This window comes from Eimeria necatrix, genomic scaffold (assembly GCF_000499385.1).
Source record: "Eimeria necatrix Houghton genomic scaffold, Enh_scaff230, whole genome shotgun sequence".
Taxonomy (NCBI): Eukaryota; Apicomplexa; class Conoidasida; order Eucoccidiorida; family Eimeriidae; genus Eimeria; species Eimeria necatrix.
The window spans coordinates 25,902-50,109 of NW_013652890.1; the positions used below are offsets into that span (position 1 = coordinate 25,902).

Here is a 24,208-nt window from a genome sequence, read left to right on the forward strand (position 1 = left end):
TATATTGCCTTTTTGTCTTCTCTGTGTTTCATTTGTCTGCATTCGTTTTTGATTTAAAAAGTCTTTTCTATTTGTTCACCTCTTCCTATTTCTGTGTTGTGAAGTTGGTGGATTGCCGGCATTGTTTCAGGTGTATACGGTCCAGGTGTATCTACACTCGTGCATGCACATTTGGAAAGTAAAACAAATGCAGATACATGAGGGAGAACAGAAGCATAAATGAGCACATTTTTACAAGTGCAGACATTTATGTATATGTGTTAAATAGTCACTTTCCCATTCACATTTTCATTTATTTAGTCTAGCCATATATGTGCGCCTCATGAGACAGCGCTAGCCATTCACTGCAAATATGCATGCATGCATGCATGCATGCATGCATGCATGCATGCATGCATGCATAGAAGAAAATGCAAAGCAGGGAATGCATGTGGTGCAACTCAACGCAGGCAAGACAGCTGATGAAGCCAAACACCGAGCAGAGAGCGCATGCAGCGTAGCGCATGCGGGGCTACGAAAGCAGGCATGCAGCGCAGTGTGTCCAGACACGCATGCATGCATGCATGCATGCATGCATGCATGCACGCATGCCATTAAGCAGAGATTGCTGTGTGAAGTGTTGGCATGACTATGTGCCTGCGCAGTCTAAAAGCAGCACCTGCTGCATAGCTGTAGGTACACCCGAAGGCATATATGTGCCGGCGCAAAGCTTGCAGTGCATGCAGAGACTCGCGAGCATGCATGCATGGCAAAACTATTTAGAACTAAATATGTTTTAAATGAAAAGGTTAAAAGCTAAGCTCGGCATTTAAATAGACTACGGTTCCTCTACGGAATTCCACAAAACGTGTGTGCGACTGACGCTATTTGCTGCAGTCTACGCTTTTGTGGCTGTAAGTGCATGCAGGTACGCATGCGCATGCAGATATGCATGCACATGCAGATATGCATGCGCATGCAGATATGCATGCGCATGCAGCTAGCCGCAGAAGCTAATTGTAGACTATGCGAGGCAAAGAGACAAAGACAAGAAAGGGCTTTATATTGCAGCTCTCAAAAAAGAAGACTGGCTCACGAATGCCTGCTGAAAATTTGATGTTGTTTGAGGAGGAAGTTTGGGGAACAAAGTGTAAAACTAAATGAGAAAAGCAAAAAAGAGAGAAATTTATAAAATGAGACAAAGAAAAAGACTTGAAGAAAGCAAAAAGCATAAAATAAAGTTTTGACAGAGATGAAACGAGAGGCAAACGCAGCAGCTGCTGCAGCTGCGCAGTGTCTAGGCAGCTGTTTCGAAAAGCTGCAGAAAGGCGAAAGCAATGAAAGGGAAGAAATGAAGTGGAAAGACAGAAACAAAAGATGATATTAATGGAAATACACAAATAAAATATAATATTAATGAAAAGAAAGGGATAAAAGATAACGTTTTTATAAAATAGAAGCAATACAAATCAAAAGGCGCTGCCAGACGGGCACGTGGCCGCTGATGATGCTGCTGTAGATGCTGCTGCTGCTGCTGCATTGCTTGCCGTCCAGCCTCCAAGGCTGCTGGTGCTGTCCATTTGCTGCTGCCCGTATGCTGCTGCCAGCATCATCTGCTGCTGCTGCTGCTGCTGCATGGCTCCACTGTAGCAATTATACAGTTGGGAACAGTCGAAGCCTAGGGCTGCGTATTGTTGCTGCAGCTGCTGCTGATAGGCTTGTTGCTGCCACGCCTGAACAGCAGCACCACACGCAGCAGCAGCAGCAGCAGCATCAGAACCCACTAGTCGAATTCACTACCCCTTTCTTTGCTGCTGCTGCTGCTGCTGGGTTTGCGGCAGCTGCTTCAGTTGCTGCAGCTCGCCAAGCAGCACGCCATTCTGCTGCTGGCACCGCTGCTGCTGCTCATGCTGCAGTTCTTCTGGCCCGAAGCTGCTGCCCCTTTCCAGCTGCTGCCAAATCCTATAGCTTAATAGCTGCGGCGGCGGAAAGCGCAGAGCAGCGGCAGCCAGCGAGCAGCAGCACGCTGGGGTGTACATACACCTCAAGTTGTCTGCGTCGGGGCTTCCACATCCCAACGCCTGGGTCGCCTAGGCCGATGTGCTGCTTCTGCAGCCTGTTGTCCAAGAGCAATGCCGTTGCGGCTGTCGTTGTTGCTGCTGCTGCTGCTGTTGCTGCTGCCGTTGCTGCTGCTGTAGCTGCCGCTGCTGCTGTTGCTGGTTGCGGTCTGCAGCGAGCAGCAGCAGGGGGACTGAGTGGGATAGAGCCCAGCAGCAGCATCATTGTGCAGAGCTGCAGTGACACTCCAGCAGGCGCAAGGAGAGAAGGGACTGGATCTATACTGCCAGATCTGTCCAGTTCCTGCTGCTGCTGCTGCTGCTGCTGCTGCTGCTGCTGCTCCCGCTGCTAGCGCAGGAGTGCCTCCATTGCTGCAAGGCGCCTGGCTTCTCGCACGAGCGTAACTTGGGTAGGGACTGTCTTCAGCAGTGATCAAAATATGCGTTGATGTCCGTTTGCTGCTGCTGCCCTTTTGCTGCTGCTGATCCTCCCCTGCAGCAGCAGCTGCAGCGCGGGTGGATGTTAGCTCCAATGTTTTGCTGGGAGAGCAGCCGGGAGTGCTGCTGTCCATTGCCCACCTTTTCCTTTTGGTGCTGTTGCTGCTATCTCCTTTCGCAGCAGCAGCAGCTGCTGCTGCTGCTGCCAGGTCCTCCTCTTGCGGGGCTGCTGCTGCAGCACGCCGCGCTGTAGACACACTCGACGGAAGCGTGCTAAGCGCCTCCTGTTGCAGCAGCTGCAGCAAAGTATGCTGCACCGGCAGTGGCAGCGGGCAGCAGCAGCCGCACTTGCTGCACTTGCTGTTTCGAGGAGCAGCAGCTAGGGCGATCGCAGCAGCAATGGGCTGCAGCGCAGCAGCGGTCTGCTGCAGCAGCGTGTGTCCAACAACAGCACGCAGCAGCTGCTGCAGTTTGCTGCTGTCGGAGCTGGGGTAGCTCTGCAGCAGCAGCTGCAGCACGCCAATTGCGTGCACAGAAGGGGGCAAAAACACAGAAGCAGGGTGCGGTGAACACACCAGCAGCTGCAGCAGCAGCTGCGGCAGACGGCGGCCTCCCTTAAGGTCAGTCCTGTCTTCTGTCGGCAGCAGCGAAGGAAGCAGCAGCGGGATGGTGAAGCCAGCTGCAGCAGCAGCTGCTTGCTGCTGCTGCTCCGGCTGTGCCAAAATGCCCCCATGTTGCTCCTCCCCATTGCAATCTGGCGTGATTTCTTCCGGTGATGAGGACTTGTTGCTGCTGGTGCTGCTGCTGCTGCTGCTGCAGCTGCTGCTGCAGCTGCTTTGAAGGCTGCGTCCAGTGCAGCTGCCGCTGCAGCAGCAGCTGCTGCATGCCCCCGGCTGCAGCTGCATCCATCCAGCCCCATACTTGCTGCTGCGTAGCTTCAACGCTTCCAGCAGCCACAGCAGCAAATTGCTGCTGCTGGCTTGGGATGCAATATCTCCGTCGTCGAGAGCTGCATCCGACACTGCTCCCCCACCGGCTGCTGCTGCTGCTGCTGCTGCTGCTGCTTTAGGCCTTGGGTTGAAGTTGCTGATGCAGCCCCAAGCGTACAGCTCCAGCCAGCCAGTAATGGGAAAAGGCAGCCAGACGGTAGGCAGGGAGTCTTCGTGCTGCAGCAGCAGCTGGTCGTGCAGCAGTTGCTGCTGCTGCTGCTGTGTCTGCTGCAGCTGCTCCCCGAGCCGCTGCAGCTCGCTGCAGATAGAAGGACAGTGGTGTGGGTCGCAGACATGCTGCAGCAGTGGGAGCTGCGCAGCAGTTGCGAAGAGCTGCTGCTGCTCTTGCTGCAGCTTAAGCTTCTGCAGCTGCTGTCGCTGCTGCTGCTGCTGCACCCGGCGCTGGTGCGGCTTGTGTTTTTCGTGCTTGTGTCGCGTTGCGTTGGCGGCCATCAGCGTTTCCGCTGCTGCTGCTGCTGCTGCAGCAGCAGCAGCCTGCTTCCTAGCCTTCCGCTGCTGCATGTACTCCGTTGTTGCTCTTGCTGCCAGCTGCCGCGTGTCAAAGCCAGGAGTTATTTCAACTTGCCGCAGCGCCAAAGATGTGCAGAGGCATGCAAGTCTCTGCAGCACTGGCAGGGGGTGCAGGATTGGCTGGCTGGCCTTGATGCTGAAGCTTATTTTGCTGCGGCTGCTGCTGCTCCCCGCCCCCCCTGCAGCAGCAGCAGCAGCAGCGGCGCCTGGCGGCAGCGGAGAAACGCCCCACAACACACGGGCCACCCGAGCTCTGTCAGCTGCCATTTTTCTTTCGTCTTGTTGCTGTTGCTGCACAGTAGGTTGCGCTTTGTGGCTGTCTGCTGCTGCGGAGTCAGCAGCAGCACCTGCTGCAGCAGCAGCAGCAGGGAACAGCACGTCCGGTGGCGGCTGCCACTGGAGCCACTCCAGCAGCAACCAACCCATGTACCTAACAGCCAGAAAAGCAACTTCCGAATGGATTTGCAGCAAATCGCAAAGGGAGAAAATGAAGCCACGAGCAGCAGCAAATGAAAGCCAGTCTTGCTGCAGCGCCTCAAGGCCGGGCAGGAAGGACGACAGCCGCACCGTCCGTTTTGCTGCTGCTGCTGCTGCTGCTGTGGCCGCCGTGGCTGCCGACAAGGCGGATCCCGCCGCTCCGCAGGCGCCCCCACGCCCCCAAGCGCCCCCTGCTGCAGCTGCTGCAGCAGCTGCAGCAGCAGCGGTTGCTGCAGCCTCGCTGCAGAGAGCAGCAGCAACTTCTGCAAGCCGCAGCGAAGCAAGAGGCACCGGACACGAAGCAGCAAGGGCCCCACACTCCAAAGCAAATCGAAGATTGTGTAAAGAGAAGCAGCGCATGAAAGAAAGGCCTTTGCCTGCTTCTGCAATGTGCCTGCCCACCAGCTGCTTCAGAGAGAGCAGCAGCGGAGCAGCTGCTGCTGCTGCTGCGTCTGCTGCTGCCTCTTCTTCTGCTGCTGCTGATTCAGAGGCTCCCGCAAAAGTTGATGCTGCTGTTGAGGCTGTGCAGCCGCTAACTGCTGAGGAAGACATGGGAGCGCTGCCTCTGATTTCGCTCTGCTGCTGCAGCTGCTGCTGCGAGCACGAGGCTGCTGCTGCTGCTGCTGCTGCTGCTGCTGCTGCAACATCCAAGGGGGCCCCTTCCTTTTGGCCAGCAGCAACGGAATCTGCTGATGCAACGGCATCTGCTTCTGCTGCAGCTGCTGCTGCTTCTCCTGCTGAAGATGAGGGACACAGAGAAGCAGCTGGAGTTGGAGAAAGCTCAGGAGACAAAATAGCTGCCTCTAAGGGGGACAAAGTGCTGGTGCGTTTCGGGCTGCTGCTGCTTCTGCTGCTGTTGCTGCGGCTTCTGCTGCACTTGCTGTTGCTTGCAGGGCTTGGTAGGCTGGACTGAGGGCTGCAGCAGCAGCAGCAGCTGCTGCTGCTGCTGCAGGACGGAGACTGGTGGTGGAGCCCTGCTGCATTGAATATCAACGGCTGCCCTGCTGCAGCAGCTGCTGCTGTGTCATATGCTGCTTTTTTTTCGCTGCTGCGGGAGATTGAATTCATAGTTAAGGCCAGGGGCTCTTCTTGGCTGCGCATTTGGCCCTGCGCAGCAGCCTCAGTTTGCTGCTGCAGCGGGAGCTGCTCTTCGGGCTGCTGCTGCAGCAGCAGTTTCTGCTGCAGCTGCTCTTTTAGCAGCTCATCCTGCAGCCCCCTCAGCAGATTCATCCCCTGTTGTTCTTCAACGTCGAGTTCCGCCTGAGCAGCCTGCTGCTGCTGCAGCTGCTGCTTTGGCAGCAGCTGCTGCTGGGACAGTCTGCTGTGCTCTGGCTGCTGCAAGCCCAAATGCTGCAGCTGCTTCAGCACTTGCTGCTGCGCTGCACAAGTTGGCTGCAGCACAGTCCCTGGAATTTGCGGGAGTTGCTGCTGCTGCTGCTGTTCTGCGCCGGAACGAGAAGCTGGCTTCCCTGCATCTCCAGTTGAGGTGGCCGCAGCCTGTTGCTGCTGCTGCTGCTGCTTCTGCTGCTGCTGCTGCTGCTGCTGCAGGTCCTCAGAATGAGGAAGGAATAGGGGGCCTGGTGAAGACAGAGGAGAGCCAGAATAATAGAAGGCAGCAACATTGCTGTAAAGCGCAGCAAAAGCAGCAGGAGTGCTGCAGGCCGTCATAGCTGCTGTAACAGGAGATGCCGCGTGCCATGCTTCGGTTGCTGCTACTGCTGCTGCTGCTGCATCTGCTGCTGTTTCTGCTGCCGAAGGCATTGGAGGGGAGGCAAAGACTTCAGGGATTGCTGCGTCACCAAGCCACGGCCACACTGGGGACTCTGCAGCAGCAGCTGCTGCTGCTGCTGTTCCTGGGGTCTCGCGCTTGGGCGGTGGCGAGAGGGGCGCTTTGCGAAGTCTGCATGCAGCAGCGCCATGTGCTGCTGCTGCTGCTGCTGCTGCTGCTGGGCAGCAGGGACTTGATCTGTGGTTACACTGCAGCAGCCCACTGTCAGTTGCAAGAAGCACAGAAGGAGAAAGCCTCGAGTTTATCGTGCTGCTGCCGCTGCTGCAGCCGTCTCCGCGGCAGCTGCTGTTGCAGCTCCAGCACCTGCTGCAGCAATCCGTGCTGCTGGCCCGGCTGGCTGCTCCTGCTGATGTGGGGTGCAGCGGCCAGTCTAGTAGCTGCGGCAGCAGGGGATCTGCTGCAGCTCGTGCTGCTGCTGCTGCAGCAGCAGCAGGAGCAGAAAGTAGCATGTGTTTACTTGAGACACTAACCTCTGCGTTTGCCTGCGTGTCGCTGCTGCACCAGTCTGCTGCTGGTGCTGCTGCTCCTTGTGCAGCAGCGCCTTCAGCCTCCTTGTCTCCAAACGGCAGCAGCAGCTGCGGCGGCAGCCTCCGCAGCTCAGCTGCAGCAGCAAGTGCAGCAACTTCTTCCCGATGTTTCTCCAGAAACGCTGATGCTGCTTCCTGCATCCCAGCAACAGCAGCAGCAGCAGCAGCAGCGGTTTATGCTGTGGTTTGTTGCTGCAGCACCTGCTGCTGCAGCACCCACAGCGTCCGCTGAGAGTTGCCAGCGAAATCACCCCATACTTCCTCGGTGTTGCCGCCTCGTAACCAAGCTTTGGTCAGGGTTTAGGGTTTAGGGTTTAGGGTTTAGGGTTTAGGGTTTAGGGTTTTGGCCTGGGGACTCACTTTGGCTGCGTAAAGCGCCTCAGTGGGTGCCGCGTAAAATTCGCATAAATGGATCTGCAGCTTCAGCACTTGCCACCGCAGCCACACGTCAGCCTGTAGCAAACGGCAGAGTGCGCTAAAGGGTTTAGGGTTTAGGGTTTAGGGTTTAGGGTTTAGGGTTTAGGGTTTGGGCATCTGTGTGGGGCACTTGCTTCAGGGCTTTGCTGCCTCCTGAGGGCCCCCCGCTAAATCCCAAAAGCTGCAGAAAAGCCAAAACCCTAGGGTTTCGGCAGGGTGGGCAGTGGCTGGAGTCTGGAGAATTAGGGTTTAGGGTTTAGAGCTACGGTTTAGGCTTTTAGCGGCTGAGGGTTTAAGGCCCCCTTTTAAGGGTTTCTGACATCTGGGTTAGAGAGGACATCGGCCAAAAGCGGCTTGCATGCAGCCAGGATCTTTTGTGGGTTTCCTGCATGCAGCTGCTGCAGCAGCCGCAGCTGCAGCAGCAGAAGTGGAAGGCTTTTAGGGAGAGCCTCTCTGGCTCTTGCAAGAATTGAGCTGCAGCAAACACACGGAACGAATCCCGGAACGCTGCTGCAGCTGCTGCTGCTTTCGAATCTGCTGCTGCCTCCACTGCTACTGTATCTCTCGCTCCTTCTCGTGCTGCTGCTCTTGCTGCACTACTTTTGCTGCTGCTGCTGCTCTGAATCGTTTTCTGCCTTAGTTCCACCACCAGGCCCCTCAGAACAGAAGCAGCAGCAACACTACGGCAGCTGCAGCAGCAGCTGCAGCAGCAGCAGCAGCAGCAGCAGCTGGTCTCACAGCGCCTGCTTGGTGTCTCCACCGTGAAATGCAACCAGTTTGGCCCTGTAAAGGTGCAGCAGCTCAGCGCAGCGCGGGTTGTCTCTGTACTTTTCTGCTGCTTCCTGCAGCAGCAGCAGCGCGTGGCTGAGGCCGTCTGGCGCAGTCTCGGGCGGGTGCCGCATCGAGAACTGCAGCAAAGCCATGAAGTACTTCATTGATGCAGCATCAAGTGGGGGCCTGACATGCACAAGCACGCATACTTTCTCTCTCTGCTGCAGCAGCAGCAGCTGCTGCAGCTGCAGCTGCAGCAGCAACAGCTGCTGCTGCTGCCGCTGCAGCTGCTGCTGTGGCAGTGCTTTCGCCTGGAGCAGCTTCGAAGGCGCTGCAGCAGCAGCGGCTGCTGCTGGTTGCTTTGTTGGTTCTGGTCTTGCTGGGCGTGCAGCACTTGGGTTGCTGCGGCTCAGCTGCAGCGGCTGCTGCTGCTGCTGCTGCTGCAGGTGCACGCGGGCAGCAGCGCACCTGACGAGGGCCTCAAACTCTTCTGCTGCTTCTTTGAGGCGGCCGCAGACCTCCAGCTGGGAGGCGTAGACGCAGGCCATGTCTCTTCTGCTCGCAGCAGCAAAGCGCGGCGCAGCAAGCAGCAGCAGCAAAGCATCAGCAGCAAAACGAGGCCGCGCAGCAGCAGCTCTGCTGCGGCTGCGCGGCCCGAGACACCCCAGGCACGCAGCTGGGGTGTACGTACACCCGAGAGGCCTCTAAAGCTCAAACTTTCAGCTTTTGTTTTCTCCAAAGACAAGCAGCAAACATAATGCAAATTTTCAGAGGCTTATTTGCCCCCTTTGAGTCAAAGCAGCAGACAAAGAGGCCCTCTTGGGCTCTGAGGGACCCGCAGGAGCAGCACGAGTGGTATTTGCTGCTGCTGTAACTCTTAACGATCTTTCGCTCTTTGCGCTGAACTAGAAGAGCCGCATTACCATTTGCTGCAGTTGTTGCTGCTTGGCTGCTGCACCTGATCTACTGTGCCGTTTGCCAGCCAGCAAGCCCCAGACGCCGTCAAACACGCAGCAGCAGCAACAGAAGCAGCAACAGCAGCAGCAGCAGCAGCAGCAGTGCATGCATTAAGGCTGGCATACCTTCTCTTCAAGATCTTGGTGGCTCCAAACTCCAGCAGCTTCAGTGCTTCTTCAGGTCCTTGCTGCCGCCGCTGCCGCGCGCAGCGCAGCCAAAACTCTGGGTAAGAGGCGCAGACTTCTAGGCAGCGGCGCTGCAGCAGTTCTAGGCGCTCAGGGGCCTGCAGCAGCAGCAGCAGCAGCAGCAGCAGCAGCAGCGGTATAGGAGCGATAGGGCATGCAGCAGCAGCACCGCAAAATGACGAAAGCAGCAGCAACAGCGGCGGCGTAGGCAGCAGCAGAAACACCAAACGGGGTAAAGGCGGAGCCGGCAGCAACAGCACTACTTGCAGCAGCAGCAGCAGCAACAACAACAGACTAGTCGCAATGGCACGTGCGCAGACACAGTCCTGCATTTTATCAGCTGCTGCTGCTGAGGCAGCTGCTGCTGCCGCAGCAGCCGCTGCTGCTGCTGCTGTCTGTAGGGCCATAATGATTGCGCAGCCTCACTGGAGGCCACTGGGGGCATTTTTGTCCCATTAGGCTTTATGCGCCTAAGCATGAGGGTTTGGGACTGAGTGTTTAGCTTCTAGGGTCGAGGGTTTAGGGTTAGCGGTTTAGGGTTTAGGGTCTAGCGACTAGGGTTTAGGGTTTAGGGTTTAGAGCCTCGGAGTTACATGCTTTTCCTCAAAGTCCAGATATTCCCTCCAGGCCTGAAGGCGGCGAGGAGCGAGAGGGTCTGGGTGCCAGAACCAGCGGTGCGTCTGCAGCCAAACAAGCAGCAGACCGAACTTCGCTGCTGCTGCTGCTGCTGCTGCTGCTGCTGCTGACGCTGCTGCTCTCTCCATTGCTGCTGCCGCTGTTGGGAGCGCCACTGGCGACTGGGCAGCGACAGAGATCCTTAACTTTGCAGCTAGTTGTGGTTTGGCTGCCCTTGCTGCTACTGCTGCTGTCGTTGCCGCTGTCGCTGTTGCTGCTGCTGCTGCTGCTGCTGCTGCTGTTGCTGCTCACCGCCCGCTCGAAGGGCTGTCGCAATGCTGCCTGCTCCAGAGTGGCATCAAGAGTTTCTCGCAGCAGCTGCCAGCACTCCCTATCCACAGCGTTGAGAGAGGCCAGAGTGGAGACTGCGCAGCGGCAGCAGCAGCAACAGTAGCAGCAGCAGCAGCAGCAGCAGTAGCAGTAGTAGTCGCAGTAGCAGTAGTAGCAGCAGCAGCTCTAGCAGCAGCAGTCGTAATAGCAATAGCAGCAGCAGCAGCAGCAGGGACATCAAGCAGCAGCCTAAACTAGAATTACAAAAAACACAGTTCACAAAGCCAAACCCCGCCGAGCCATCAGAAGCAGCTGAGCCGAAGCAGCAGCAGCAGCAGCGGCAGCAGCAGCAGCAGCAGCAGTAGCAATTACCTCTTTCTTTGATTGCCGCTCGTGCTGCAGCAGGGTCTGCAGCAGCAGGCTGTTCTGTCGCGTGGTCTGCTTCTACAGGAAGCTGCAGCTCCTCGAGTGTGGCGCTTTTCTGCTGCTGCAGCCGCTGCAGCAGCTGCGGCAGCAGCTCATCCCCCAGCAGGTCATAGACATCAAACAAAGTGGAGGCCCCCTTAAAGGGGCCCCCATCCCCACAAAGGCCCCCATCTGCTGCCAGCCCAGGCCGGGGGCCCCTGCGGCTCTTTATGCTGCTGCGGCTGCCTTTCTCGACAAGTGTCTTTAGCCTTTCCCACCCCAAGTCCGAGGACTCCAGCGGGGTGCGCAGCAGCTGCGAGTACAGCAGCCGCAGCTGAGCAGCAGCAGCAGCAGCAGCAGCAGCAGCAGCGGCAGCAGCGCGGCAGCAGCGCGGCAGCAGCAGCAGCAGCAGCAGCGACAGATGTTAATGGTTGTCTGGCAGCAACGGCAAAGCCCCCAAAAGGGCCCCACTCCGGCCCTTTCAGCAGCAGCAGCAGCAGCAGCAGCAGCAGCAGCAAGGGGTGTCTGTGTCTTACCCTTTGCAGAGCTGTTTGCATGCGCTGCCGGTTTGTTTCAAGAAGACTATTGAGGCCCTCTTTGGGTGGGGTTTCCCCTTCTGCAGTGTCTGTACACCCCAGATCCTCTTCGACAGGAGCCGCCACTTCTGCTGCAGTAATCTTTTCCCTAGCAGCAAACAGCTCCTCTTCTTCCCAGTCCAATATGCACTGCCACAAGGGCCAGGCCTTCCAGTGAGCGCCAGCCTGCGCACGCAGCAGCAGCAGCAGCAGCAGCAGCAGCAGGTGCAGCAGCAGCAACTGTAGCTAAGTGGGGAGCTGCGCAGTGGGGCCTCTGCTGTTCCATACTGCAGAGAACCTGACCTTCCCCCTCGGGAAGGTCAGGTTCTTTTACTCCTCTGGCTACTCATGATGTGCAGCAGCAGCAACAGCAGCCGCAGCAGCAGCAGCAGCAGCAGCAGCATGAGTAGCAGCAACTACAGACCCGACAGTAGCGCACTTTTACAGTCTGTGGCTTGTGCCCCGTGACCCACAGTTTAGAAGTGAAAGGTCCTAAAAGTTAGATCTACGTTTAGGGTTAAGGGCTTAGGATTCAGTGTTTAGGGCTTAGGCTTTAGGGTTTAGGGTTTAGGGTTTAGGGTTTAGGGTTTAGGGTTTACGTGCTGTATGGCTTGGTCCATTCTGGCGCGGACCAAGTGCGGAGGCAAGCAGGCGAAGTCTTTCATCCATTCGAAGTAAGCTGCCCAAATGAGGGGATTATGTCCAACGAATTCCAGCGAGCGTTCAAAAACCTAAACCATTGAATCGCAAACTGCAACTCGAGGTGCAGCAGCAGCAGCAGCAGCAGCAGCAGCAGCAGCAGCAGCAGAAGGGCAGCAGCGGCAGTGGCAGCAGAAGAGGCAGCACCAGCGGGAGTTGCTACAGCACAACGCAGCAATCAAAGCGGCTGCAGCAGCAGAAGCAACAGCCTCTGTGGCAGGGCAGCAGCAGCAGCTGTGGCAGTCCGAAAGCAGAGCAGAGCCTCAACTGTAGCCGTATCCCTTATTGCTGCAGCACCAGCAGCAGCAGCACCAGCAGCACCAGCAGCACCAGCACCAGCAGCACCAGCAGCAAAAGCACCAGCAGCAAAAGCACCAGCAGCACCAGCAGCACCAGCACCAGCAGCACCAGCAGCACCAGAGGCAGCAGCACCAGCAGCACCAGCAGCACCAGCAGCACCAGCAGCACCAGCAGCAGAGGTATCAGCAGCAGCACCAGCAGCAGCAGCAGCAGCAGAGGTATCAGCAGCAGCAGCAGCAGCGCCTGCGGACCTCCTCGCACTTGTTCCAGTCCCCCTTCGGGTCACACTGCAGCCTTGCGAGTTTCTTCCAGTAGCCAAAGAGAAGAGGAAATTCAAAAAGAAATCTTTCAAGAGCTTGTTCGTAATCTTCGAGTTTGTCGGGGCCCTGGGGTGTACGTACAGCCCGCAGCGGGGCAGCAAAGGCAGCAAGACGAACAAAATTCAAAAATTCAAAAAGTAAAAGACTGCAAGTGAAGGCAGAAAGCCCCTCAAATCCGTGGACAGCAGCAGCAGCAGCAGCAGCAGCAGCAACAGCAGCAGCGAGAGAGGGACCAAGAGGCAGAAGGGAGCACGTTGGTGGCAGGATAGCTTACGAGCGAAGGGTTTAGGGTTTAGGGTTTAGGGTTTAGGGTTTGTGGGTGGCTCACAGCGCTGGACAAAGCACACACTAGAGCTTGTAAAGCCTCATACGAATAAGGGTTTTGATCTGCCTGTCTCAGCAAATAGCCCAAGTCATCTGTGGCTTCTTCTGGGAAGGGTGCATCTGCAGCCAACACAAACCCTAAACCCTAAACGCTAAACCCTAAACCCTAGATCCCGAACTGGAAGTTCAAGTTTTCAGCTCTTGGCAAATTCCCACAACTCCACAGGGTATGCAGCTGCTGCACAGTGGCAAATTTGCAATGAAAAAGAAAAAAGGGAAGCAAAGAAGAAGATATTAAATAAATAAATGAGAAAGATAGAAACCTTGAGCAGCAAAACAAAAGAAAGCAGCAAACCTGGAGGCACTACGTCATCCGCCTCGGCTGCATCATCGGGCATCTCTTTCGATCCCTTCTTCGCTCCCTTCCTTTTCCCCCCGTAGTCCTCCACCGGCTGCTGCTGCTGCTGCTGCTGCTGCTGCTGCTGCTGCTGGGATGGGGCCCTGTAGGCTGAGTACTGCTTCGCAGCCGCCTCCCAGTCCACGGGCTCCGGGGCGCATGGCTGCTGCTGCTGCAGGTAACCCAGAGGGAATGGCAGCTGCAGCGCAGCAGCAGCAGCAAACAGCAGCAGCCACTGCAAGGACAGGCAGAGGCTTTGCAAGCCCAGCTGGCGGTGTTGGGGAGAGGCCCCAGCAGCTGCAGCAACTGCAGGAGCAGCTGCAGCAGCTTCTGCTGCTGCTGCTGCAACTGCTGCTGCTGCTACCGCTGCGGACCGCCCAGCAGCTAAGGAAATGCCGCGTTCTGAGGGCTCAGCTCACCATGCTGGGATTTTAGAAAGGCTGTAACAAAGGAAAAAAAGAAGCCTGAAGGGGGCAGAGAGGAAAGCCAGCAGCGCGGAAGTCCGCAGTGCCTGCTGCTGCCGCTCTGCACGGAAGCTAGGAGGGAATGTCAGGGTGAAACAGTTGGACAGCCTCAAGGGCAACATATAAAAGACATAAGTAAGAGCTCGACAAGGTGAAGTGACTGCCGCAGGCAGAGGCAGGGCCAATTTCTCTACGCGTGCAAGTGGAATGCTGCTGCTGCTGCTGCTGCTGCTGTTGCTGCAGTGCGTCTATTCCGAGACACTGACTCAGCTTCTGTCAACAAGAAAATCAAGTAGATATCCTGGCTAATCCTAATGGATCACAGCGAAGGTTTGCTGCCAAATACTTCTGCGCCTCACTATTCACAAACGGCGCTGCAGTCGTGGCGGCTGCTGCTGGGCTCTGTGTGGGGTGTCATCCGCTCGCACAGTTGCTGCTAAGCACCCAAAAGAAACTTAATCTTGTTCTAAAAGAAATTTAACTATTTAATTCAATCAAGTTTCGTTCATTCAAGTGGCCGTGAGGAGCCCAAGTTAAGGAATTTACGCGTGCCCTTTGTAGTGCGCAGGTGACCTTGAGCTTTTGCTGGGCTCACTGGCACTGCACAATGCATGTTTTGCACGGCATGGCCATTTTATAGACACGACAGTATTAGAACAAATTAGAAATTGATTTTAATAATTACATGCAGTTTGTTTCTTGCAAGTTGCTTTGCTCGCTATCTGCAAACACGGGCTGCGAGTGCACCGGTCCACTGGTGCAGCAGCACGCCTGCGCTTCCCAAGCAACAAGAGAAGTTTCAAGAGCAATAACTTTTCGAAATCTTACTTTAATATCTTTATTTAATTCTTAATGCAACATGGAATAGTTGCATCGGTTGCAGCATTCCCTCTTAAGGCTTAAAATGCCAGGGTGGGACGTGTCTTGCGTCCTCACTTTCCAGTTCAAGTTCAATGTTCCATGAGCAGAGATGCGTTTTCGGGAATTAAAATTGTTCATGCAATATATTCAAAAGCCATTTCAAAAGCAGATTGTTCTTTTGGCCCGGGAGAGCTCGCGGCTCTGCCTATTGCTGCGTCAGCGGCTGCAGCAGCAGCTGCTGCAGCAGCAGTCTGCAACAGCACTTGCTGCTCCAGAAGCAGTTAATACAATGGAGGCAGCTGCAGCAGCTTCATTATAAGCTACAATTTCAGCTGCGGCAGCAGCAGCAGCTGCTGCAGCAGCAGTCAACAACAGCAATTGCTGCTCCAGAAGCAGTTAATACAATGGAAGCAGCTGCAGCTTCCCCATGAGCTACAATTTCAGCTGCTGCAGCAGCTGCTGTTCTGCTGCTCTCTTCCTGTGCACCCTTTCTCTTGCACCCGTTACTCATTTGCATTTCAAAAAAAAGGCATTTGTGGAAATCCATCTAAATATTCCCTTTCTCTGCGTTTATAGACCACGTTTTCGATTGCATTAAGAAGAAAAGCAGCAAATTAAGCAGCAGCACGTACATCCAGATCCAAAGCTTCTGCTGCTGCTACTAATACTGCTGCCGCACATTCCCCACCCAATTACTTCACATAACACACATACTTATTTATCCTCTTAATTTCGCTTCAGCTCTCACTCAAAGACTCCAGCCTTATCCCCCAACAAACTTGCACCTTCAACCTCAACAAATACCCCCACCTTCAACACCATCTCCTCCAAATTGAACTACCCCCTACCAAGCCTCCTCTGCTACAAAAATCTCCTTATAATCTTTTGGCCAGTTTGCTGGTCAGTTCCACTTTCCTACGTAACTCTCATGTTCCACTTTTCCCCACTTTCCCTCTTCACCCTCCCCATTACTGCTTTTCCAGATCTCCTCTAAACACTACAACTAAAGTGGAAAGTGGAAGAAGTGGCAGCCTATTAACTAACTACAGCTTTTGAATTCTTCTACTGCTTCGTTTCCCTCGAGAATTGCGTGCCTCGGAAGCCCACGGCGAGTTCGGAAACAAGCTGTTCTGTTCTTAACGTGTTTAAACGGCCGCCGCAGCCAACCCCAACAAAATGCTTCCTTTTTTCTGCAGCTTTCCCTTTAAACTGCCCCAAACTTCCCCTGCGTGGCCCTGGGCTTCCTCCGGGCGGCTCGGCGCGTTGCAGCGCCTACAGACACACGCGTGCATGCATCTTCGTGGATCTACTCTGTACACGGGTGCAATTGGTGCAACTTGTCCTCAGTTCGTCCTTTTTGTCCTTTTTGCAATTGCATGCACGAAGAAAACGCTCAAAACAGCGCAACTCCAACAGCCGTGACGGCAAAAACAAGGAAGGTCGGCACCGCTGCAGAGGCGCCACCCACGAGGCCCGCTGTGATCTTGTCCCATTGCTTTTGCCTGTGAACCCAAACGCCACAAAACCCTTTAAATCCCCAATAATTTCGACAAAATAATAATTCCAACAACTCTAATAACCCCAATAATAAGTGCAAATCCCCAAATCGTTGGATCCGGACCTCCTTTCTCGCTCGCCTAGCTGCTTACTGCAACTGCGCAGAACCCCAAACCCTAAACCCTAAACCCTGCCCTCTCGAAGCCTTACTCGAAAGGAGCCGTGCCTTCCTTCAGCGACTTGGGCGAAGTGATGCAGAGAAGAGCTTTGATTTCCTCCTGCTTGCTGCCGCTGTCAGTGGTTTCCGGGCAAACGAAGTATGCGCAGTCCACCTTGCTTTCCTGCTGGGGGGTGAAGAGGGCCACAAAGGACTGGGCCTGGGTGGTCTTGTACACCGCAGAATCCGCCGCATACGGCGGAGGCAAACCCTTGAACAGATTGACTCCTTCTCTCCAGTGCTTCACTGCAGTTGCACAGTCGCCATTGGCCCCCTTCTGGATCGAAATGGCGAAGTTCCCGTCCAGTGAGGTCGAAGTTGTGGGAGGCATCGTTCCCTGAAAGCCCCAAAAGAGCAAAACAGCGCATGCACGAGCGCATGCACACCCCCACAGGCAAGCACGGCAAGTCCACACACAAGAAACAGAAGCATGGCGCGGGGAAAGCTGCTCTTTTCTGCGCCTCTGAGCCCCATTGACCCTTCAAAATTCTCCCGCCTTTGTGTCTTCAAATTAAACCGTCGTTTGGTCCATCTGTGGCCACTTCTGAGCCCCAAAACTGGCCACTACTGGCCACCACGCGCCGTGCTTTCCTTACGGCTCTAGCGGCGGTGCAGACGGAACCAGTGAAGGCCACATTGGGGCTGTCGCCAGCTTTTAGAGGCAATTTAGCTTGCTCTGTAGTTCCCAACTGCAGCGGGGCCAGGCCAACATCAGAACGGATGCTGTTCATGGCAGTTGTGCAATCGATACTTGCTGCTCCTGCAGCGCCTGCCCACCCAGCACACACAACACGCGGCAAACAACCCTTTGTCCTTTTAAACTTTTTCAAACTCGAATTTAAAAACAATTTAAGTTCCAAAAAGAAAGAAACAACGCCTACCGGGCGGCGCAGTGGGACCTGAGGACGCCTGCGCCCCCTGCGTGTCTCGAAAGAAGACGGCCGAGCCGGCCAAAAAGAGCAGCTTGAGGCTCCTCATTACCGTGACCTAGAAGGCAATTTAACTTGAAAACAACAAATCAAAACTCGGGCAGAAATGAAACAGCATTTGAAGCATGAGAATGGGACAGAGACAGACAGGGGAGGGCAACCAGCGGTTGCTTTGCAGCGGGGTGGGTGGGTGCCTGAGCCCCAGTGGCTCTCACCATGAGGATGCCTGGCGTCTCACGCTTTGGGAGAAAGTAGTGCAAAAAAGGAGAAATAAACCACTCAGTCGAGACAAAATTTAATTTTTAAGCCTAAGACAGGAGCTTATTTGGGGGAAAATGCCCGAAAAAGCCGCCAGAAGCAGCAGGTGAACCGGAGCCGTGAGACGCTGGGCTGGGCTACGCCAGGGCAGAAGACCGTGCCAGGCCTGCTCCCAGCGAGACAGTTTTTGACACACATTTCTGAACTTTAATTCGTTATCAATTGAAGAAACAATATTTGTTCAATTTCCAGTGGTCCACTGGTCAACTGGAGGGACTCTTGCGTCCGCACATTTGCTCCTTGCGCTGCCGCCGGCCTGCCAATGCTCCTGGAATGGTTACGTGCAACAGCTGCTGGGGACTTAATGCGGCGAAAACAGGAAATAACGCGCAGAATATAATAATTGTATTATTCCAATGTATATCCTTGTAAATGCATGCAACTGATGAACCAAGTGCAGCGTTTACACTGTGCAAACCCGCGCGCGAGCTTCTTGCGGCTCAGAGCGCAGCAGCTGTTTGCCTTAGACAAGCTCAAAACGAGAATAATCTGCACTTTTTGCATCAATTTATATTCCTGTGGCTCTCAGGGTTTTCCATTTTGCACCTTTTTCGTCATAGGCGGCTCTCACAGCCACTCTTCGTGTCCGTCGGTGGTGGTGAAGACTTTCTGGGCTGTTGCATTTCTATGTCTCGTGCATTTGGCCGAGCTTTGGACCAAGGCATCTTCTTCAATGCATAAAATGGATTTCCATTAATGTTTGTTTGAAGTCCTGTAATTAATATTTGTTCGAAATATTGCAATTAATATCTCCAGCATGACCTGCACGCATTGGACTTCTCATACTGTTTGGTTCAGCACTCTCGACTAGTCTGGGATGGGTAGAAAGTTCACGAAGTGAAAATATTATGAAAATATTATCAAGTGGAAAGTTTGAGAGGAGATGGAGGCTGAGGAACTGCAGAAGAGTTTTGCACATTTGCAATTCTCGCGAGGCCACTTGCACTTGAGTATTTGAAAATAGATGCATTTCTTAACCACCCTGGGCATTTCTTACTGCAAAATGGCTGCATGCAGCCGCATATAACTAAAAATAAGTGGACGGGTTTTATTGCAATTATTATTTTGCCTTTTGGAAAAGAAAAGAAGGAAGATGAGGGCTCGCGGGCACTGCCACTCCAGAGTTGAACTTAGAAGGAAGTGCTGTTGTTTCGTTCCAATTCGTCCTTTTAGTTTGAATTTGACATTTTCTTTTGCGAACTGTCTTATTTGCAGGTTCACTTTTCATCTTTCTTTTATTTTTAAACAGAAAATTGCGTTTTTGCGTTCTTTTTTAAGTGTTCTTCGGTTTGTGCAGCATGTGGGATTCAACTTGCTGGCTCAGTTCAAGTTTGCCGCTAAGTTTCGAAACTAGCAGTGAAGGGCCAAAAATAGGAGCGAAAAAAGGCAAAGAAATGAGGAAAAATGTATATTGCAAAGAAGTAAAGTAAAAGAAACAAAGAAATGGAGAAAAATACAAATAATTGCAAAAGAGAGTTAAGAATACTTCGCTGTGGCTGCTCCCCGCCGAGCCCGAGACAGCGGGGAAAGCAGAACTGAACGGAAACAAAAAGACAAAAATAATGAACTGCAATTAATTCAATTTAATTTCAAATGCAAAATGAATTCACTCGAACAATGCAGCAGTGGCTTTCCACTTCTTTCCGGTTTTCTGAAGTTCAAGAACTTGAATGAGTGCTTTCAATTGCGCAGCTCCTGAAGAGCTCTCAACTTTGATTATAAAGTTAAAAAGATATTATAATGGAATATTATTAAAGCATTATTTGATTATAAAGTTAAAAAGACATTATAATGGAATATTATTAAAGCATTATTATGGACTTTTAATAATATTTCCAAAGACTTTCATCAGCCCATCAACATGTAGATTTGATGAGTGCTTTTGTCCATACAGCGCCGCGAAACAAATCAAAAAGGCTAATGCGGCGCAGCCCAAACACAAGCCAGCTGCCCCTTGCTGCTGCTGCTGCTGCTGCTGCTGCTGCTGCTGGGTGGCGTCGAGAACGCCTCAGCTGAGCCGCCTCCAGTGCAGCAGCAGCAGCAGCAGCAGCAGCAGCAGCAGCAGCAGCAGCAGCATGTGCAAGGCAAAACAAGGGTTGAATTCACACCGGAAGAAAGAAAAAAAGCAAATAAAGACAAAAGTGCAGCAACAAAAGGCCCCAAAGCAACACAAGAGAGCAGCAGCAAAAGCTGCAGTTGCGGGCCGCGGGAAGCGATGCGTACGAGCAAACCAACAAAGCAGCAGCAGCAGCAGCAGCAGCAGCAGCAGCAGATGCAGCAACTGCTGCTGCTGCTGACATCAGATAAGCACCCCACGCCACAGACATCCCTTTCCTCCCTCGCAGTGCAGCGCCGCGCTGCAGCAAGAGCAGCTGCTGCTGCAGCTGCGGCTCTCTTGCTGCTGCTGCAGCTGCTGCTGTAGCTGCAGCTGCCACTGTAGCTGCTGCCGCAGCTGCTGCTCTAACTGCAGCTGCCACTGTAGCTGCTGCTGCAGCTGCCACTGTAGCTGCTGCTGCAGCTGCTGCTGCAGCTGCTGCTGCAGCTGCTGCTGCAGCTGCTGCTGCAGCTGCCACTGTAGCTGCTGCTGCAGCTGCTGCTGCAGCTGCTGCTGCAGCTGCTGCTGCAGCTGCTGCTGCAGCTGCTGCTGCAGCTGCTGCTGCAGCTGCTACTTTGTCCCGTTTTCTGTTTCTGTTTTTGCTGCTGCTGCCTCCACTTCTTCGTGGCTTTCGATAGTTCCGAAGAGTCCTTTATCAATTTGAGCTTCGGAAAGAAAAGGAATTTCTTCTCCTGCAGCAAGAAGCAAAGCGCAGCAGCAGCAAGGCCCCAGCTAGCTAGCTAGCTAGCTAGCTAGCCACCGGCTCACTGGCTAGCTAGCCGCGAGCTGAAGAAGCTGGGATTCTCAGAGCTGCTGCTGCTGCTGCTGCTGCTGCTGCTGCAGAGCTGCGCAGATGCCTCGAGTGTATTCGCAGCTAAAATGCAGCAGCAAAAAGGCACAGCTCGCTGCAGGTTTTCGAAAGCCGGGGGTTTAGGGTTTAGGGTTTGCTGTCTAGGGTTTGTGAGTTTGCACTTTCCCTCGAGCTGCGATTTGGGGTGTAGGGTTTAGGGTTTACAGGCTGAGGAGCCGCGTTTGAGGGTTTAGGGTTTAAAGGCTTGGGAGCTTCGTGCGAGGGTTTAGGGTTTAGGGTTTCAAGGCTGCAGCTTCTTGTTTAGGGTTTAGGGCTTGCAGGCGCGGGCAGCGAGGGGGGTGGGCGGAGGGTTTAGGGTTTAGGGTTTAGGGTTTAGGGTTTAGGGTTTGGCAAACCCTCGACGACGAGGACGTTGCGCTTCAAGTCAATGACCATTTGGTACCTCCTGAGCATGTCCAAGCCGAGCAGCATTTGCATTTTGGAGTCTTCGAGGACAATGAAGCTGCAGGGGCAGAACTTGCTGCCGAGTTTGAGAGGCGCAAGATGAACGCGGCCAAGAATGGGGGCCCTGCCCACTCCCAGAGCCAGTCCTGCGAATCTTTTGTCAATTAAAGATGATAAAAAGCATTTTTCCGCAAAAGCGAGAGATAAAATGGACTGTTGGGCTCCGCTGTCGACGAAAGCGGTGCAGCGCACGCCGTTGATCTCCAGGTGTACGTACAGCATGCACACCGACCCGAAACCCTCCGGCAAGTGTTCCCGCGCCATTGAATAGTTTTCATTTATTCTTTCTTGCTGCAGATCTTCCAAAAGCATTCTTTGAGCCTCAGCAGACAGCGGGTCCCGCTGGATCGCCGCCAGCCGCCGCCACCGCTCGTCTTCCGCCTGCCCGCAAGTGCTCCGCTCCCTGCTGCTGCTGCTGCTGCTGCTGCAGCAGCAGCAACACCAGCAGCAGCAACACCAGCAGCAGCAGCAACACCAGCAGCAACACCAGCAGCGGCAGCACCAGCAGCAGCAGCGGCAGCAGCAGCAACAGCAGCAGCCGCAGCAACCCTAGCTGCACCGGAAGCAGCAGCGGCAGCAGCAACAGCAACTGCAGCAGCAGCAGCAGGAGCTCACTTTGATTTGGTTTGTGAACTCCTTTTCTAGGGTCTCCATGAGCCGCGAGAACGCTGGGCCTGGCTCTTCCTGCTGCTGCGCCTGCGTTTGCTGCTGCTGCTGCTGCTGCTGCTGCTGCTGCTGCTGCTGCTGCCTCTCGTCAACTGCTGCCTTTATGGCTTCTCCTAAAACAGGATTGTGGGCCCTTATTAGAGCCAAAGAAGCAGCATCAGCAACAGCAGCAGCAACTGCTTCTTCGGCCCGCCGCCTCACCAGCAGCTTCAGGTGAGCAGCAACATCCGGGGCAGCTAAACGCGCAGCAGGGCTGCGGGGGGGCCCCGGGCCCCCCCCCGCTGGGAACTGGGCAACGCGGCCGCCGTCCACAACTATGCCTGCATGCAAAGCAGCAAATATATTTTATTTTAATTTTAAAAATGAAAAAAAGGAAAGTTGCTGCTGCTGCTGCTGCTGCTGCTGCTGCCAAAATGCTCTGCTTGCATGCACTCGAAAATAGTCTAAGTCCCTTTTGCTGCTTACTGGAGAAGTCCAGGGGCAGGACGCCTCGCTGCTGCTGTCGCTGCGGTGGCGCCAGCTGCTGCTGCTGCTGCTGCTGCAGGCGCTGCGCATGAGCAGCAGGCGCAGCAGCAGCTGCAGCGGCGCCGGTTGCTGCTGCTGCTGCTGCTGCTGCTGCTGCTGCTGGGCTGTCGTTGAAGACAAGGAGCATGGCTCCCTCGGCCACGCCAGCGTCGGCCAGCGTGCGCGCAGAGCCCCTGCAGGCAAAGGCGGCAAAAGCAAAGACGCAGCAGCTGCGGCAACAGCTACCGCAACAGCTGCAGCAGTAGCAGCTGCAGCAGCAGCAACTGTAGCAGCTGCAGCAGTAGCCGCTGCAGCAGCAGCAACTGTAGCAGCTGCAGCAGCCACAGCAGCTGCTGCTGTTGAAGTCGCAGCAACTACAGCATGGCGCAAAAAGTCATTTAAATGCGAGCCAAAGTGGCGCAAAGACCCACGGCAGCGGCCGGCCGTCCAGCAGAATCCGCTGGTGTTCTGGGGGGATGTTCAACTCCACCGAAATTATGTCTTTCAACGCAGAGACTTCCGCCTCCCCAGTGAGATCCAGGGCGAAAACTTGGCCGTCTGCAGCGAAAAGTCCCAGCAAACACAAGAGAGGGGCGCAGAGAGTGCAGAATTCAAGTTGCGCTGCGGAGTGGCGAGCGGCGAGGCAGGGAGCGCCGCGGAAAGGCGCGGAAAGCGCCCACTTGCGGGCTTCTAAAGTCCAAATTAATTAATTATTTGCATTTCGGAGGCCACAACGGTCCCAAAAAAGGCAAAAGTGGCGGAGGCGGGCGGTGTTTCCGCGGTTTCCTGCGCCGCAGTGCACACACGAAACCTACCGGCGTCAGTGACGGTGATCTGCATCTTCGACGCGGACTGAGCAGACGAAGAGCCTCAAAAGGAATAAAAAACAAAAGTGAAATGTGTTTTTCTCCGAGACGCAAATCAGCAATGTATCGCCGCCGGATCCGCCCAGTTCGAATGCATGCCCGCCTCCGCCTCAGCCAGCTTGCCAGTCCACCGGGGGTGTTTGTGCATACACCTCAAAACGAAAGAATGTTTGTGAAACTTCTGCAGTTCTTGAAAGTCATTTTAATTAAATGAGTGAGGCATTTTTGCCGCGGATGAACGCGGGCTTTTCAGCGGCTGGGGCGCGGTCTGCCGTCGGTCTGCATTTTCCAAAACCTGCTGCAGCAATGTAGAAAAGAGTCTTACGGCTTTCACAGCTGTCACTTTAATAGAATATATTAAAAGCTTTTTTGCTAATTTAGACTTCGGGGGATCGCAGCAGTGTCGCTGCGCCCGGGCACTTCGATGCTTTCCTTACTGGAGGTTTTGTCCGCAGACTTGCCTTGCACGGCTAAGGCCAAAACCTCCCATTTACTATTAACTTTTACCTTTCTCTAGGTCTTAATAGTTATTTAATAGTTATTTTTTAGGCCAATTTGTCCGACAATAGCCAGCAAACAGAGTTTAACGCTGGCTGCCCAGCGAAGACCTTCACTGCGGACTTGTTTGGCTGCATGCAAGTCTGCGTGGAGTCTAAAAACGCTCTTTTTTCCTTTTAAAAGTATATTTATTCAAAATAAGTGCACAATTGACCAGTGGCTTCTCAAAGATGTGCCTTTAGAGGGGCTGGCAAGGCCGCTGTCTTGCAAAGTCCTTTTGCTGTTGAATAATAGCCCTGGGCTCTTTTGCTTTGTGCAAGAAGCTGGAGGCCACAGCAGCAAGAGCGTTTGCTGCTGCTGCAGCGCAGCAGCAGCAAAGTTTGTACTTGCTGCTGCAGCGCAGCAGCAGCAAAGTTTGTACTTGCATGCGAGCTAGAAGTGCAGTTGGATTTGTCTTTTGAATCTTTCTTTGAAGAAACGGATTTACAGTTTTGCTGCTGCTGCTGCTGCAGCGCAGCAGCAAATATTTTTTTCTCAAACTCAACTCTTCAGACCCCAAGCTCGTCCGCCACTTTGGCTGCACTCCAACAGAATCTGAAGCAGTCCATGAATGCGCATGCAACGCTTTCTAAATTTATTTATTTATTTATTTATTTATTTATTTATTTATTTATTTATTTATGCAAATTAATTAATTAATGGCTTTTTGCAAAACCCGCACTGTGCAGCCGCAGCTGCTGGCCAACTCGGGCAGTTTCCCAGCGGCCGCAACTGTTCATAACTTCTTCAAAGTGATGTTTGCTTTCCCACATAAGTACCAATTTATGCAAATAAAATATAAATTGTGAAACAATTATGGCAAAAATAATTGCAAGTACCACTTTTATGCAAATAAA

At 54.0% G+C, this 24,208-nt stretch overlaps 4 protein-coding genes across 4 annotated transcripts; all 4 read right to left on the reverse strand.

Annotated features, from left to right (window-relative positions):
- Window positions 1-1,448: 1,448 nt before the first annotated feature.
- Window positions 1,449-6,928, reverse strand: ENH_00031790 (hypothetical protein, conserved; the record flags this gene model as incomplete). Its single annotated transcript, XM_013580180.1, has 2 exons — window positions 1,449-1,712; window positions 2,051-6,928. 2 exons carry the CDS (start codon window positions 6,926-6,928, stop codon window positions 1,449-1,451), a joined length of 5,142 nt encoding a protein of 1,713 aa, XP_013435634.1.
- Window positions 6,929-7,938: 1,010 nt separating this feature from the next.
- Window positions 7,939-13,504, reverse strand: ENH_00031800 (PRPF39 protein, related, related; the record flags this gene model as incomplete). Its single annotated transcript, XM_013580181.1, has 12 exons — window positions 7,939-8,161; window positions 8,444-8,530; window positions 9,058-9,215; window positions 9,711-9,797; window positions 9,865-10,157; window positions 10,435-10,801; window positions 11,004-11,228; window positions 11,642-11,773; window positions 12,293-12,427; window positions 12,690-12,805; window positions 13,041-13,281; window positions 13,502-13,504. The coding sequence occupies 12 exons, from the start codon at window positions 13,502-13,504 to the stop codon at window positions 7,939-7,941; spliced, it is 2,067 nt and encodes a 688-aa protein (XP_013435635.1).
- Window positions 13,505-15,800: 2,296 nt separating this feature from the next.
- ENH_00031810 (SAG family member) lies at window positions 15,801-17,099 on the reverse strand (the record flags this gene model as incomplete). Its single annotated transcript, XM_013580182.1, has 4 exons — window positions 15,801-15,909; window positions 16,115-16,458; window positions 16,718-16,890; window positions 17,003-17,099. The coding sequence occupies 4 exons, from the start codon at window positions 17,097-17,099 to the stop codon at window positions 15,801-15,803; spliced, it is 723 nt and encodes a 240-aa protein (XP_013435636.1).
- Window positions 17,100-20,033: 2,934 nt separating this feature from the next.
- Window positions 20,034-22,788, reverse strand: ENH_00031820 (DNA-damage inducible protein, putative; the record flags this gene model as incomplete). Its single annotated transcript, XM_013580183.1, has 6 exons — window positions 20,034-20,155; window positions 20,670-21,159; window positions 21,394-21,764; window positions 21,910-22,142; window positions 22,380-22,506; window positions 22,764-22,788. 6 exons carry the CDS (start codon window positions 22,786-22,788, stop codon window positions 20,034-20,036), a joined length of 1,368 nt encoding a protein of 455 aa, XP_013435637.1.
- Window positions 22,789-24,208: the final 1,420 nt, after the last annotated feature.